Source organism: Amblyomma mixtum, chromosome 2 (assembly GCF_055824585.1).
Source record: "Amblyomma mixtum isolate Tamu chromosome 2, ASM5582458v1, whole genome shotgun sequence".
NCBI lineage: Eukaryota > Metazoa > Arthropoda > Arachnida > Ixodida > Ixodidae > Amblyomma > Amblyomma mixtum.
Window position 1 is genome coordinate 249,640,585 of NC_143013.1, and position 14,906 is coordinate 249,655,490.

Genomic DNA, 14,906 nt, shown 5'->3' on the forward strand with positions numbered 1-14,906 from the left:
TGGTGTTCTCACTTCCTAGACATTCCGGACGGTAACAGTGCAAAATGAATCGTATGGTATGAGCCACACACCTAACCCTCTGGGCTGCATGTTTTTCACAAAGGCTGCGCATATGTTGAAGTTCTATAATCAGTGCCGCTATAGTCGGCTCAACTACGCTCGCAATCTACTGCGCTTATGTTGAAATTCTATAATCAGTGCTGCTATAGTCGGCTCAACTACGCTCGCAATCTACCCGGCACTTGTGCGAGCTGGATGAAAATTTTATATGAATAAAACCAGTACCAGGTGCTGTCATAGTGTTTGTCGTGGGTATAGCTTAGAAAGATTGAGGTAGGTGCCTTTGGAGACTACTTCAAGTGAACTGCGAGGCTGAGCAATTTATTTATTGTCGGACGATCTCATTTTGCCTCGTGAGCATTATGACTTCGCTGCAGTTGTCGCGGCAAAATGCAACATTCCGAATTTCTCCTATTAAATTATACTGTGTTCAATTTTTCTTTTCGTTCTAAAATTTACGGAGTGCGATGCAAGGAGTGTAGCAAACAGTTCTGTTGGTTTATTGTCACCGATTGCGAATTATAAGAAAAAATGGAATATTTAAAAATTTTCATCGCGTTTTTCTCCTCTCTCCTAGCGCATAGCCGATTTTTCTGCGGCAACACGTAAAATTCGTTCCTATTTAATTTTACGGTTGGAATGAAGCCGCTATATAATTGTAAGATTCTAATAGCACGCTGGAACACTGCTTCTCATGGTCGCTTCCAGCTTCTTACTACTCTCAAATGTGCGATTAGGCCCCGCCGCGGTGGCTCAGGGGTTACGGCGCTCGGCTGCTGACCTGAAAGACGCGGGTTCGATCCCGGCCGCGGCGGCCGAATTTCGATGAAGGCGAAATTATAGAGGCCCGTGTGCTGCGCGATGCCAGTGCACGTTAAACAACCCGAGGTGGTCGAAATTTCCGGAGCCCTTCACTACGGCGTCCCTCATAGCCTGAGTTGCTTCGGGACGTTAAACCCCAATAAACCAAACCATCAAATGTGCGTATAGGAGCTACAGCACATTTACCTTAAACTGCTGCAGCCAACAGTACATGTGCATCTGTACTTTCGGTTGATCGGCGCATGTGCTGTTTGTGACCGGCGTTAGCGGTGTAGAGTAATAATATGCTGAACCTCTGTAATAAATTATCAATATACCCTCAACGCTGTCATCCTGTTTTCTGCTACAGACGAAGGCGGCAATGAGAGCCTACGCGCAATGCCCCTGCTGGCCACACTGGGGCCGCAATTTCTGCCGAACCTGGCCGCGGTGGCAGCAGCCAGAGTAGGCGAGGAAGAACCTGCTCCTAAGGAGCACTGGCTGCCCCAGCTTCGAGGCCACGCCGGATATAGCGGCGGCGGCCAGTTCCTCATCAGTTCGACCTACGTTTCCGGAACCGGCGTCTTCGCAGACGTCACCGCGCGCCGCAGCCTGCAGACAAGTGCGCATATGGGACTTGTTCTTATTCACTGTGCAGTTCTGTTCAGCGTTAGGCGATTTGTCTACAAAGCAACGACTAAGGAGACCCGTATAAGACTCCCAGACTATGCACCCTACTGCACGGGGGGGTAGTGTGCACTCTACATAGATACGAACTGTCGTATATAGGTGCAAAAGTTGTAGGGGTTCAAAGCAGTCAAACCGACTAGACGTGCGAAAGCAGGTGTTCATTTTTCAGTCAGAGGAGACACTTAAGCTCCGCGTTCAGGGTATGACGCCATAGCAGAATTGATCATTATCTACTTAGCATTCATAGATGGCTGCGTCTCCTCATACCACTACTAGCGCAGTGGCGCAGCGGTTAAATGATGCGTCACTGCACTGACAGGTGGCTGTTTCTGTCACAGCCACCGGTTGGAATTGTGCAACCGAAGTTGACCTTCCGGGCAACCTCTCGCGACCAATAATTAATTTAGCTGCCACCTGCCTACCATTAGCTACAGCAGGCGCGATGCTCCTCCCAACTTACCCGAGCTTCCTCCCCGCATTGGCTGCATGTAAGAAGCCAGCGCCACACTGCGGCTAGAGAAGTCGCACGGGGTGGCGGACGAAGAAGAAACAGCTGAAGCGGTTGCTAGGCAACGGCGACTCAAGGTCGTTTGGTAGCCGCATCGGCACGAGCATACGCGACGAGCCGAGCTGGGCTCCAGTAGTGTTGCTTTCGCAATAAGAAAGGACTAAGCTGTCTTCTTGCGTACTGCCTTTAAGGGGCACGGTATGCCGCCCAACCTGAGGTTAGATTTTCCTCCCTAAAGATAAGGAATGCTTAAGGAACAAGAACCAATTGCTTCTTGAAAACGTGAAAAGTTTTAGCAATTTTGAAGATTTTAACTGCGATTTTAGTATCCTCTAAATTCTACCTCAAGGCCTCCGGTGCCGCGTTTAAAGTCTCCTGCCGTTGCTTACTGCATCAAGTTACTTTGCTTTGCACTGATGATATACCCTCGCTGTCATGGGTAAGCATTCCGTATATTTAGTGAATGAAAGCGACTCAGGGACTTGCACAGCTGACCCTGCCCCTAAAACGGAGTGCTCTAGACAGATTTGCTCCCTTTTTACTCCAATGTAGGCTTAATCGTGTTCACAGTGATGGTAGTATGCTACGATATTTTACCTGCCCACCATGAAGCCGTAAATATAGCGCTTACCACAGCGTCTACTCTTCGACCTACCTAGAGTGCAACCTCATTGGACAGCTCGTGAACTTGGGATTTCTCGGTTGGAAGAAATAGCTGACGCACGACGGGAGTGCTCATCAAGAAGCTAATCTACGAGCAGCTTGTGTTTGAGAGCTGATAAATCGCTACCATACGCTCTCTTATTGCCTCAACCTTAGATAGAGCACAATGTTCTATCATGTCGCACTCACGAAGTCCGTTCACTTGAAGTCTGAGAAGTCCTCAAGGGACCCGCATGCTCTAGCCTCTGTTAACGACACCACGTGACAGGGTCATGAGGCAGAGCTGCAATAAAGATTTTTGCCAAGGATAAGCACCCTGTAATATTTGTTTCTGACAGCATTTGAAGCATCTCCTTGAAAAAGAGAAAATTTTCAACGTAACTTTGGCATGGATCCTTGGTTTTCACTCATGTTACTGACGTACTGCTGGATGATGATGAGGAGTTGTTGATTTTCACTTCCTGTTAGGTGATGATGCTGATAGTGCTGAATTGCGATATCAGTGACGCTGATGGAATTGTTTACTGCAACTGTGACCGTGCTTTCAAGGCTCTTTATTATACCATTTGGAAAACTCGGTCTCGACTAATCCCAGTGGCCACTTCGCGGTGGTTACTGACAGTCGCGCCGCCAATTAGGATGTCAGCTATGGGTGGCGTCCTGCAACTTTATTTTTTATACCATGTTCCTCTTTTGGTCAGTCCTGAGCAATTCGTCTGAAAGCTGCACAGGCAGGACATTCTGCTAACCTCAGATTTTTGGCTCAGTCAGAGTGCCTATTCGAACATCTGGACTATATGAGGAGTGTAGCCAGTCGTAAGAATAAAGAAGTCTGGTTTCTTTAGCATTCTGCTTGTGGCGAAAAGTACGGGTCATTCAGGGGTGGGATTGCATCGTGGTCACGGCGGCCGCATTCAGATGCTTGAGAAATCCCAAAACGCCTGTGTTGCTGTGAATGCAAGCAAACAGCAAAAAACTGCAGGTGGTATAAATAAATCCTGCACTTCCACTTCTATCATAGTCATGGGCTGCATTGGCATGCTAAGCGCTATGTAAAGTAACATAATATAACATAACCTAACAAGGCTTAACATAATTGACAATTTGCAGAATAACGAGCGTCCTTTACAATTTTCCAACCAAACACCCTCGTTCGCAGACGGCAATCTCGCATTCTTCTCCGAAAAGGGAGGGGAGAGATGTTCCTTTTTCTGTATGAGAGGGAAGTTGATGAAAGGGCACTATACAGCCCGGGCGCGAATGCAAGGAGCAGTTCGAGGCGTACTTGTCAAGGGAATGTAACCTTTGCACAACTTTCCTTTACACTCAATCTCGAAAGCTGGTAATGTCTGTAGGGGCTTCAGGTTCACGCAGATTTGGGGAGCAGCCCCTCACACCTTTCGAAGAAGGATGCAGCGGGGGGCTGCTGACTCATCTCCCGTCACGCTACCCACGTCAGGGCAGGAAGCGAAAACGTGTCTGTGAACGAGGGTTTTTAGTTTGAAAACGTCTTCCTCTAAGTCAGCTTTCCTGCAATTTTGCAAGTTGTCAGTTCAGCATGTCAGCTTTTTTTTTTCTTTAGCGTGAAGGTAACGCGCTAATGTCTCCCTTGTCGCCGCGCAGCCATGCGCTACGCAACCCTCGGTACGCTCATCTCGCGCTCCATCTTCGACTCTGACGGAACCTACTTCCCATCGTGGGCGCGTCAATACATCGACGGGTGCTTTGCCAGCTCGGCCTCGAGGGCGCTCGGGCAGCCCGTGGACAGGCGACTGGCCAAGGCGATTATGCGCTCTCGATGGTCTTCTCTGTTGGCCGGGTTCCTGAAGGCCAGGCTTCTGGGCGAAGCAAAGAACCCGGAACCGGAAGCAGCGAAGCAGCCCGCCGCCGAGGGGGGCGCTGCAAACCGGGCGTCCGCCGACAGCGACAAACTCTTCTTCCGCCTGCTGTGCTTCGTCGAGTGCGGTGAGCCGGACGGAAGACAGCTCTGCAACGACATGGCTGCTTTGGACCGTCAGTTCGCGGAGGCCTTTCAGTGCCCCTGGAGTGACACCGAGCGGAGTGGCAGCTGCGACTGCTACGGCATGAACCATTGCGAGACTCATTTGCCCACAGTGACTGGCGCGCAGAGGAAGGCGGCCTAGGCTTGTCTGTAGCGTCCGGAAAGTCGCGGGGCTTTCCGCTGCCTTCGTAAACTGCCGGATTATATGTAGTTTAGCATAATCAGTACACCAGCAAACGTGGCTCACATAACAAGCGTGCTACGCTTGGCAGTAAAGCTGAGCGTCGAAATTTTATTTATTTATTTATTCAAAATACCCCCCAAAGGCCCTCATCTGAGGGTATTACATGGGCGGGGGGTGGGGGAGGGAGTAAGTACAAATCATTGTTATAAGGTTAAAAATATGGCACTAAAATAAAATAGAAGTCACAAAATATTAACCATAAATAGGCATCCACAGAAAGAGTCGCAACAATACACACAGCACCAAAATTTGAGAATAAATAACAGCACCGCTAGAAAAAGAAAAAGAAGACACTGGATAAAGTGCGCTGAAGTACAAAACAAAAAATATAAAATAAAAAGAAGACAAGTCGGAAGAAAGAACGCTGAAAAAAAAAATACCTTTTTAGTTGTTGAAACATGAGTGAATAAGGTGTTGGAACTTATTTAGATCAGATTCTCTGGCAATTTCTGATGGAAAAGCTTTCCATTCGGTTATTGTGCGCGGTAAAAAAGAATAGGCATAATGGAATGACTGGCAGTTATTGCGTTTAACTTTGTAAGGATGATCGCGACGTGGAAAGATAACTGGCGGTGGCTGAAAGAATTCATCATAAAGGGAAGGATGGTGATAAAGCTTGTGGAAGAGTGATAGACGGGAATTTTTTTTTTTTTCGGCGCAGTGCTAAGTTTTCTCTCGGCTTTAGTCTTCAATGAGGCGACGCTGGTGTAACATGAATAATCAGAAAATTGGTGCGTGTGTGCCCAGCTTATTCACCCTGAAGCTCGAAAACAATCCCGAAATAGTCGCTGGTATGGACGTTTGCGCCAGCTTTTTGTCGTGTAAACAGCAGCCGAGGCAAGACGCTCTTGCCATGGCGGTTGCTGCTGCACACCGTGTTCCGTAGTAAACAGCATAGGCTCTGCAGACTGTGTGAGTTTGTTTTACCAGAGCATTTAATTTCATGTTCGTACTTTCAGTGACGATAGTAGCAGTTTTTTTTGCCGCAGTATTTAAGCGGGCAAGTTTTGCACCATCATATCTACTTATGTATCAAACTTCTTTCTTGCGTTTGCAAGCGCCTTCTTTTTCTCTGATTCCCAGCTACTGTTTGAGGGCCTGCAATGATTTTGAGATCCGAGAAATTACCGACGTTTACAGCACATCGCTAAAGTCCCATTCTGGTCCATATTCTTTATTAAATGCACTGTCTATTTAATAAAGCAAGACATAAAAGCGGTAGACAGGGTTATCTGTGCGGCCTACAAGGCTGCCCTATAGGGCTTCCCTCCTATGCCTTAACACAACACCTCGTTCAACTTTGCGTGTACAACACACTTAGAATTCATCGAGGCCCACAAGACAGCTCAAATCCCCCGCCTCTCATGTACCGTACATGGTCGCCATTTTCTCAACCACTTACATATCAGCCTTATGGGCGACTTTCACTAGTTAGAGGTTGGCCTTTTCGGTTTAAAAGAAAAAATAAGATAAAAGTACGACGAATTCAATTTTTAGAATTCGGTTTTACCCGGAAAGAAGTGAGTATTCTTGGCATGAAAGGCATAGCCAGCTGGATTTTACGTACGAGTGTCACTTAAAGCTGAAAATGAATTAAATAGGAAAGCCAGGCGTGAGCTGAGATGATGGTATTGAGAAATAAGCCACAAAGTTATGCGATTTTAGGCATTTTTTCTTCTGGTTTACAGGCCTCTGCAGACCGGGAAGCGCCATCCCATCGCCGCTTACTAGCTACGCATTGTTTGTTGACTATTATCGCCCACTTAGAGCATTTTTGTGACCAGTATCTAAGTTGCATGAACACTATCATGTTCGGGTTTCCGCGACAATTGAGCCGCAGTTTCATCGCTGCCAGCAACACGAAGACCATGTGATGTCCCGCTCTCTTTCTCAACCCAGCGCGACAACCGTAGCTCACAAGTAAACTTCCTCTTGCGTTTTTGTCCACCGGATGTCTCTTTAACTCAGTTTTTTACCACGAAATCAATTCTTTCTACAAACGCACCTCCGAATGAAAATGTACTGGTAAATTGTATTAATTACTAGCAATCGAATCGTTCATGCTGAAAAAAAAATCCGATATTGACTTTTGACCACACACAGCTGGCATATTAAATCATTAAATAAAGCCAGTAATTCTTTCGTAGAAAATAATATTCACCGATAAAAAAAAAAACGAAACTTGCTCAATGAAATATAAATCGAACAAAGTCCGCCGAATTTTCAATAAATGGATACATAAAAGTCCAACCTCTATAAATAACATATGCGCTGCCACTGCTCGTGTTGCCCTACTAAACGTCGCCACTACGCGAGTTTCATCTCCTACTGCTGCAGAAGTTGCGATAGCGCTCCCTTAGCGAAAACTAATACTTTTGGAACATACGCCGAGATGTTTATATTATTGTATTTTAAACATATATTGTGTCCTTGAATGCAATAAAAAATATGCAAGAAATATGTTCCAGAAATATCATGCCTGGTATTTGAAATATATTATTAAAATGTGCCAAAAATACCGCACTTAAAGCATGCTTCGCGCACTTTTCAAATACGTGAAAAAATCTGTTTACGGTTTTAGCGTCTTGTCCTTGCATTAAAAGGGTTCTTTCGTCAAGATGAAATTAATTCGTCCGAAGTAGACTTCAATTTTAACAAACGCGCAGTCCTTTTAAACATATTTGCAGCACACTTCTAGCTTGCGTAGAATCATGTAGTGCTCGAAATCGCGTTTCGGGATGTGGCATTTGGATGTTGGCAATGTATTTATTGGGCACTTGCGCAAACACGAAATAATTCGTCCAAAGTATAATGAAGTTCAAACAAATGGCACTCCGCATGAACGAATTTGCAACACACTTCAAGCTGCCGTGGAACAATGTAGTGTTCGAAATGACGTTTCGGGGAACAGTGAAAACTCTCCGTTTTCTGTCGTCCGTTCATTTACGGTAACTTCTTGCAGGACGGCAATCAACGCATATTTATATTACACGTGGAGAACGTGATAGCATTATACCGGCAAGGGTGCTTTGGGCACCTTCAGGCAGAACATGCCTGCGAAAAGGACCCCGACTGGCAAGGTCGACCGGCTCCCACAGGCGCCCATGTATTTGTTTGTTAACAGTTCGACTCCTGAACGACGCCTGACGCAAGTTACGACGAGCAATTCGGTTCCAGATCGGCTCCAGATTCGAACGCGACCAGTTCGGCACTCGTGTGACAATTTGGGGGCCCACAGTCTTTGCTCAAAAAACGCCTCATTGGGCAAAGTAATGTGTCGTCCCTTGCGGGTATGTACAAGGCAAGCCAAGTATCAAACTCGTCGGGACACTACCTGTTTACTGACGTCACTTTCTGCCGATTACCCCGCCGCGGTGGCTCAGTGGTTACGGCGCTCTGCTGCTGACCCGAAAGACGCGGGTTCGATCCCGGTCGCGGCGGCTGAATTTCGATGGAGGCGAAATGCTAGAGGCCCGTGTGCTGTGCGATGTCAGTTCACGTTAAGGAACCCCAGCCGGTCGGAATATCCGGAGCCCTTCACTACGGCGTCCCTCATAGCCTGAGTTGCTTTGGGACGTTAAACCCCAACAAACCAACAAACCAAACTTTCTGCCGATTTTGTTAACAAGAGCGTATTGGCAGGGTAGTTCGTTCTCTTGCACGGTTAGGGAACAGCGCGGGCATGAGACAAAAGCAGCATTCAAAGACACACACTGCCAATATTTGATGTCTGGCGGCATTTTTTCTGTTCAAGTTCCGTCACGTGACCTTGCTATGTCATAGACCTCTTGATTGATGACACCTCCGCGTTTTTCTCCGGGATGGGCTTCATATTGTAAAGAAGACAGGACGGGCACGGCTCACAGTTTCAGCGAAGTTCAGCGCACAGCAGAGAACTCACAAGATGGCTGACGATGATGGTGATGATGATGATGTCCTCGGGCTTAATGGCACATCGAACCACCCACACACTTCGTCTTTGTCGACCGACACACGCACACTTCGTCTTCATGGTCGGCGCGCTCCCGTGAGCACGCGCCAGTATGCTTATCGCTTAAAGCCGGCTCAGTCATTAGTTTTGCTGTTGACAATATTAATCAGTGTCATACGGTAGAGCCGACTACTGGAGCTTTTTTAAGTCTAAGTGAATATATTTTTAAAGTTTGGTTTATGGTTTATGGGAAGTTTAACGTCCCAAACGACTAAGGTTATGGGGACGCCGTAGAGAAGAGCTTCGGAACTTCGATGTATTTATTATATATTTTAGTGTATTTTTATTGCAATGTAATGTATTTAATATATATTTTAAATGTATAAAAACTATACTAAGTGGGAAAAAGTTGCATTTTTGACCTATTTGTAAGAATGTTTAAAATATTACTCCTAGCTTACTTACAAAGAATCCGCAATGTAATCTAAGCATAAGGCAAAAATTTGAAAATTAATATCAAATTCATACAACGTGTTCGAAATTCATTTTCAGCGCAACCTTTTTTTCTTTAAGGGTTGCCACTTGAACGCTCTTAGTGACTCGAAAAACGCCATCCGAAACTACTCCAAAGACTCGGTTTGCCCTGCCGCGGCATGCATCCTCAAAGACTTCGTCTTTACGCGACCCATCGGCCTAGTCTGGGTTCTTGCTCGTGCTGGGAACTCCGGGGTCGAGGGAGTCGACCACTTAGCCCGAGGTTTCACGAACCGGGCGGTCGACACGCCCTCCTCCCCGGAAACCCTCGCGCAGACTCCGCAGACCTACGCTGAAATTACCAACCGATACAGAGAACAACCCCAGATATATACCCTATCACCCCACTCCCCAATCCCGACCTCGACAGAACGCAATCCACCTTGCTCCGTCGATTAAAAACTCATTCGCTTCTCAGGCACTCACGTTTCGCGCTTATCACCAATGGTGAATTCCAACGTTCTTGCCCAAATTGTAACAATGGTACACCCGGAAGCTTATTCGCCAACTGCAGCCTGTACAGCCACAAGGCTTGAAACCACGGTGAATTGATCACGGTGACTGAATATTGTCACAACGGCTTACCTAAAACGGATAATTATTCCCTAAGCAATGCTTAAACGGCGTTATATGCCACTAAGCATCACGATTTGCGACCTAAAAGGGAAAAAAATTAAGAAATGAAATTTAAAAAAAAACAATAAAATTACAGTACAGAGAGCGGAGTCGAACGGCCGACCTTCCATACGCAACACGAGCCTCTAATCCACTGCACCATAACTGCTTTTTTTTTCTTTATTGCATGGAAGAACTTCCGTAGAAAGGAGGAAAACTTCAGTCAGACTGATTCGAGTCACAAGTTACCGGGCTGCTTAATAGGAGCCCGCCATAGCCCTACCTCAACACTGCATCTCTATCCAAACATCAAAATTCAGGGAGGCACACACATTCATCCAGACACGGCAGCCAGCTTGGAGGTTCTTCGCGTGCAGCATATACACTGCGCCATAACGGCGATGTCAAGCCGTCGTCCTGAATGAATATTTATAACGAGCCTTAATGGTGGCTGCTACCTGCCGGTGGGCGGCGCTGTCATCGCTGGCTGTACCGGCTGCATTTGGCGAACACGCCCCCCGGAACACAGGCTCACATCTTATGGGCATGCGCGAAACAACCGACCCGCATGCCTTGCTACCGCCTCCCACTGAAGAGGGATGGAATGGACTGCTGACAGCCACAGACAAATCGCAACAAGTGGCTCTCACGTCGTGGCCCCAGGCAATCGCCCCCACCTGGGGGCGACGACGCCCCTCTATGCCTCACTGATTCCAATGATAACAATAAAGGTTACTGCCATAATTTTAATTTATCGCAATATTAATAATAATAATAATAATGGACAAGAATATTATTGGCATATTAAAGTTTATTGCAGCACCACCGCCTAAACGGTGGCGCTGCGATCGGTTTAGAGTGGGCTCGCGCGCGTCGTCTTCTACTTCCTGCTGGATGACATCAGAAGACAGCTGTTTGCGGCCATATATTCTCAAACGTATTACCTTATCAAACGCGTTATCACGCCAAACTATGAGGGCGCCAGCGGCACCTCGTGTGCCTTCGATTTTGCCGTGGGGAACCACGGAAAGAAGGGTTTTCAGTTCGAATCGAGAACTATACCCAAAAGTTTTGGAATACGTAGTAGAAATCCACGAAGTGAACATCAATAGCTACACGCGCTGCTATAGAAGCGGCTATAGGCCTTATGCGAAATGCACTGCCATCTAGCGGTCGCCGTGCGCGATCCGCCATGTTGGAGGATAGCCGCCGGAATCACAGCACGCACTGGTACACGCTCGTCGCGCGCGCTCGAGTTTCACCGTCCTCAAGATGCCCACATACTGCTCAGTGCCTTGCTGTACGCAGAAGGGTCACAAAGACGCCCAGGGAAAAAAGGTAAGAGCGCTTTATTTGAGCGCATTTCTATTTTTGGACTGCAATCCTGATATCCGCGGCACAAATGTTGCAGAACCGTTGCTACATGTGGAGGCATCGCGCAACACATTTCGTTAACGCCATGTAGCAAATGAAATTAGAAATAAGCTTTGTAAGCACGAAGGAAATATCACACAAAAGCTGTTCTTCCTGCGATTGCCCGTGAAGTGCTCCGATTATCGGCCTCGCAAGAGAGTAATCGTGCTCAGCTGTTCAGTGGTGCGGGTCGCGCTTTTTGTGAACCGTCGCTTATCCGCCGCAGCGATTACACGCATTGGTTCTTAGTGCGAATATTTGTTTCGACGGACTCGCAAGGGTCAAGTGCTCGTCGCGCAGAACGTTCGCGCTCTGTAAGTCAGTCAATCTTTTCTGTTCGACCAGGGAAAGATGCCTATCTTGTGGAGCGACGGCTTGTATGCATGTAGCGATTTCATCTTGCAGCCACGCCTTCTAACTGGCCGGTTTCCACGAAGCCGTGTGTTGTGTAAAAAAAAAAGTGGACCGTGAGGGTAAAGCGGTACCATACTTCCAACTAGTAGCGGGAATGTATAACGCGCATAGAATCCTCCAAAAATTTCAGTGCACAACTGCTTGCTCGTCGTGGTAAAAACATAGGCATTGCTGCATTCACGGGCTACCTGTTTTTAACGGCGATAGTCAAAGAATGGTAAACACTTGTGCAGTGGGGTCGTGCGGTGTCCTAGGGGTCTAGTGCCTGGCAAATAATGATAAATTGTTTTCTCTCTCTGTCTCTGAGATAGGTGAGCTTAATGCAACATCTAAATAATTTATTGGAGATGGCCATAGTTGCATGAAGTGAAATAAAAAGGAAAGAAGCAGTTCTAGGTTTTTATTGGAATGAACAAACAGGTACTGTAGTGACTTCAGAGGACTTACAGTTAATGTTATTCAAGAGGGGTGTACAAAATCATGCAAGACAGTGCATGTATGCAACACTCGGTCAGGGTCTAGTTAGTGCATGTTTTGAAACTAAAGATGAACCACAACAAACACAGCATAAGTGAAGATAAGATGAATTCATTTCCAGCAAATGCGTGTTGCACAACCATAGTTGCAAGTAGCACATTCTTTTCTACCCCTTCAAAAGTGCTCTGTACATTATGCTCCATTTTTTGTTTGCATGTATATGTCTAAACAAAAGCCCTGGACCAGAAATAAATACCTGAAAATATTTTTATGCAGGCTGCACTTCTTACTTTGCATTTTCTCTTTGCAGGTGTCTTTCCACTGCCTCCCACATGACCCAACAATGCGCAAGGCTTGGCTAACTGCCATAAAAAGGGACCCACCATTCAATATTCAGACAGCCCGTATTTGCTCACAGCACTTTGTGGAAGATGACTTCCTGAAAAACATAGTCAGTGGCCGCAACATTCTGAAAGATTCAGCAGTGCCGTCAGTATTCTCCTTCAAAAAGCAAAAAAAGACTAGAAAGCCTCCGAAGAATCGGCAAAGCATTGTTCAGGTGCCACTTCCCACTGTTCCTGCTCAGGAAGTTACGTCATCGCTGCCACTGCCAGAAACGGAAGGCAATCAACAGGGTTTTTATGATCATACATGCACTAAAGAGGAATGTGTCGAGAATTTTGCAGAAGCCGAGAAGGACAAGGAAATTGCTCGACTTGGCCAAGAGCTGTACAAACAGCAGGAGATAAATGCTCGACTAGAAGCGAGGGTCTCTGCATTGTTGAAGAGATGCGCCTACCTTGAAAACGCCTCGGCAGAGTTTTCAGTTGAGAAGTTCAGGAACAATGATGACGACATGCAGTTTTACACTGGTCTACCGTGCTATGCGGATTTGAAAAAACTGCTTCATTATTTGAAGCCTGGCACTTACTCCACAGCAGATGAGAACAGTGCAAGTTCTAGAAAAGAGCCTGGTCGGAGTCCGACTCTAAACGATGAGAACCAGCTGTTCCTGGTTCTGGTGAACTTGAGGCTGGGACTTTTTCAGCAAGACCTTGGTCACCGGTTCAGCATCCATCAAAGCACAGTGAGCCGAATCTTTAACGAGTGGATAAACTTGATGTATCACCGGTTTGGAGACGTGTCACTGTGGGCTTCCCGTGAGTTGGTGGACAAGTACATGCCTCAAGAGTTCAAAGAGAAGTACCCCAACACCAGGGTTATTATTGATGCAACTGAGATTAGGTGTGAGGTGCCTAGTTCATATGTGCTACAGTCAGAGACTTACTCCAACTACAAATCAGCCAACACATTTAAGGGCCTCATTGGAGTGGCTCCAGATGGAACACTGACTTTTGTGTCTGCACTTTTCACCGGGTGCATCTCAGACAAGGAACTTGTGAGAGCAAGTGGATTCCTTTCCCTTCATTTCGACGCAGGAGATGTAGTCATGGCGGACAAGGGCTTCACCATCAGGGACCTCTTGGAACCAATCGGTGTGCATCTCAACATGCCACCATTTCTGAGGAATGGCCAGCTTTCAGAGGAGGAAATTGCTCAGACAGAAGCTATTGCAAGCCTGCGTATTCACGTGGAGCGGCGGATACAACGCATAAAATCCTTCCACATATTTGATCGCAGGATCCCAATCACAATGGCACACACTGTGAATCAAATATGGACTGTGTGCGCCATCCTAACAAACTTTCAGACCCCACTAATGAGGACATGGTAATTTGCACAGTGCTCTGGAAATTATTCTTTCTGGGAGGCAGAGACAACGTCCCAAAGCAACTCAAAGCTATGATGTGAGCAGGGCTCTGGAAATTTAGACCATCTGGGCAACGCGATGGGACGCTCATGAGAAAATGGCATTACTATAATGCTGTACTGGTCAGTTATTTACTATAATCACTGATATAACTTGGAAGCCACCTCTGTCGCTCAGAGATGTCAATTTAAAAATACAATGTGCTCGGATGAAAGTGCTTGTCAGAGGTATCTTTATAACAGTGCTAACAAGCATGTCATTGACAAGCACAAGCTGCCTGCGCTATCCAAATATGTGTAGTGTGACTGCAATAAACTAGCAATTTTATTTTCTTGATGATAAACTGGAAATTTGTCGGTAATAAAAATATAAGTGACACTACATCAAACTGGTGTACAGCAAATGAAATGCAAAGAAAATGATACATAATTTAAAAGGAACTGTATCACAACAAAAGGCAGAACAGATTGCAGGGTCTGAAGAACTCGTGAAGATGGAAAGCAAATGAACAGTAACACCATGGCTAGCAAACAGGATCTTTTTTTATTGTATATTAATGGGACAAATTAATTGACCCAAGATGTTTGACTGTTAAAACTGCAAATTAAAAAACCTCCCCTTTGCTATTAATGGTATCAGACTGTTCATCACTTTCCTTTGATTGTATCACAACAAAGACTAGCAAGCAGACATGGTCAAGCACTTTTCTGTATCTGAATGGTTGTGCTGTCCTCAAGTATTAAAGCCAACATGCCCACACTTATTCTCTTCTAAAATTAAACA

General features: G+C 46.2%; 1 protein-coding gene across 1 annotated transcript in view; it reads left to right on the top strand.

The window, feature by feature from the left end:
- Positions 1-14,087, top strand: part of LOC149363450 (uncharacterized) — a 29,944-nt gene extending 15,857 nt beyond the window's left edge. Inside the window, exons 6-8 of the mRNA XM_089568553.1 lie at positions 1,232-1,483; positions 4,346-4,836; positions 12,663-14,087. Coding sequence (XP_089424679.1) covers positions 1,232-1,483; positions 4,346-4,836; positions 12,663-14,087 — 2,168 coding nt within the window. The remainder of the gene's footprint in view (positions 1-1,231; positions 1,484-4,345; positions 4,837-12,662) is intronic.
- The last annotated feature ends 819 nt before the right edge of the window (positions 14,088-14,906 follow it).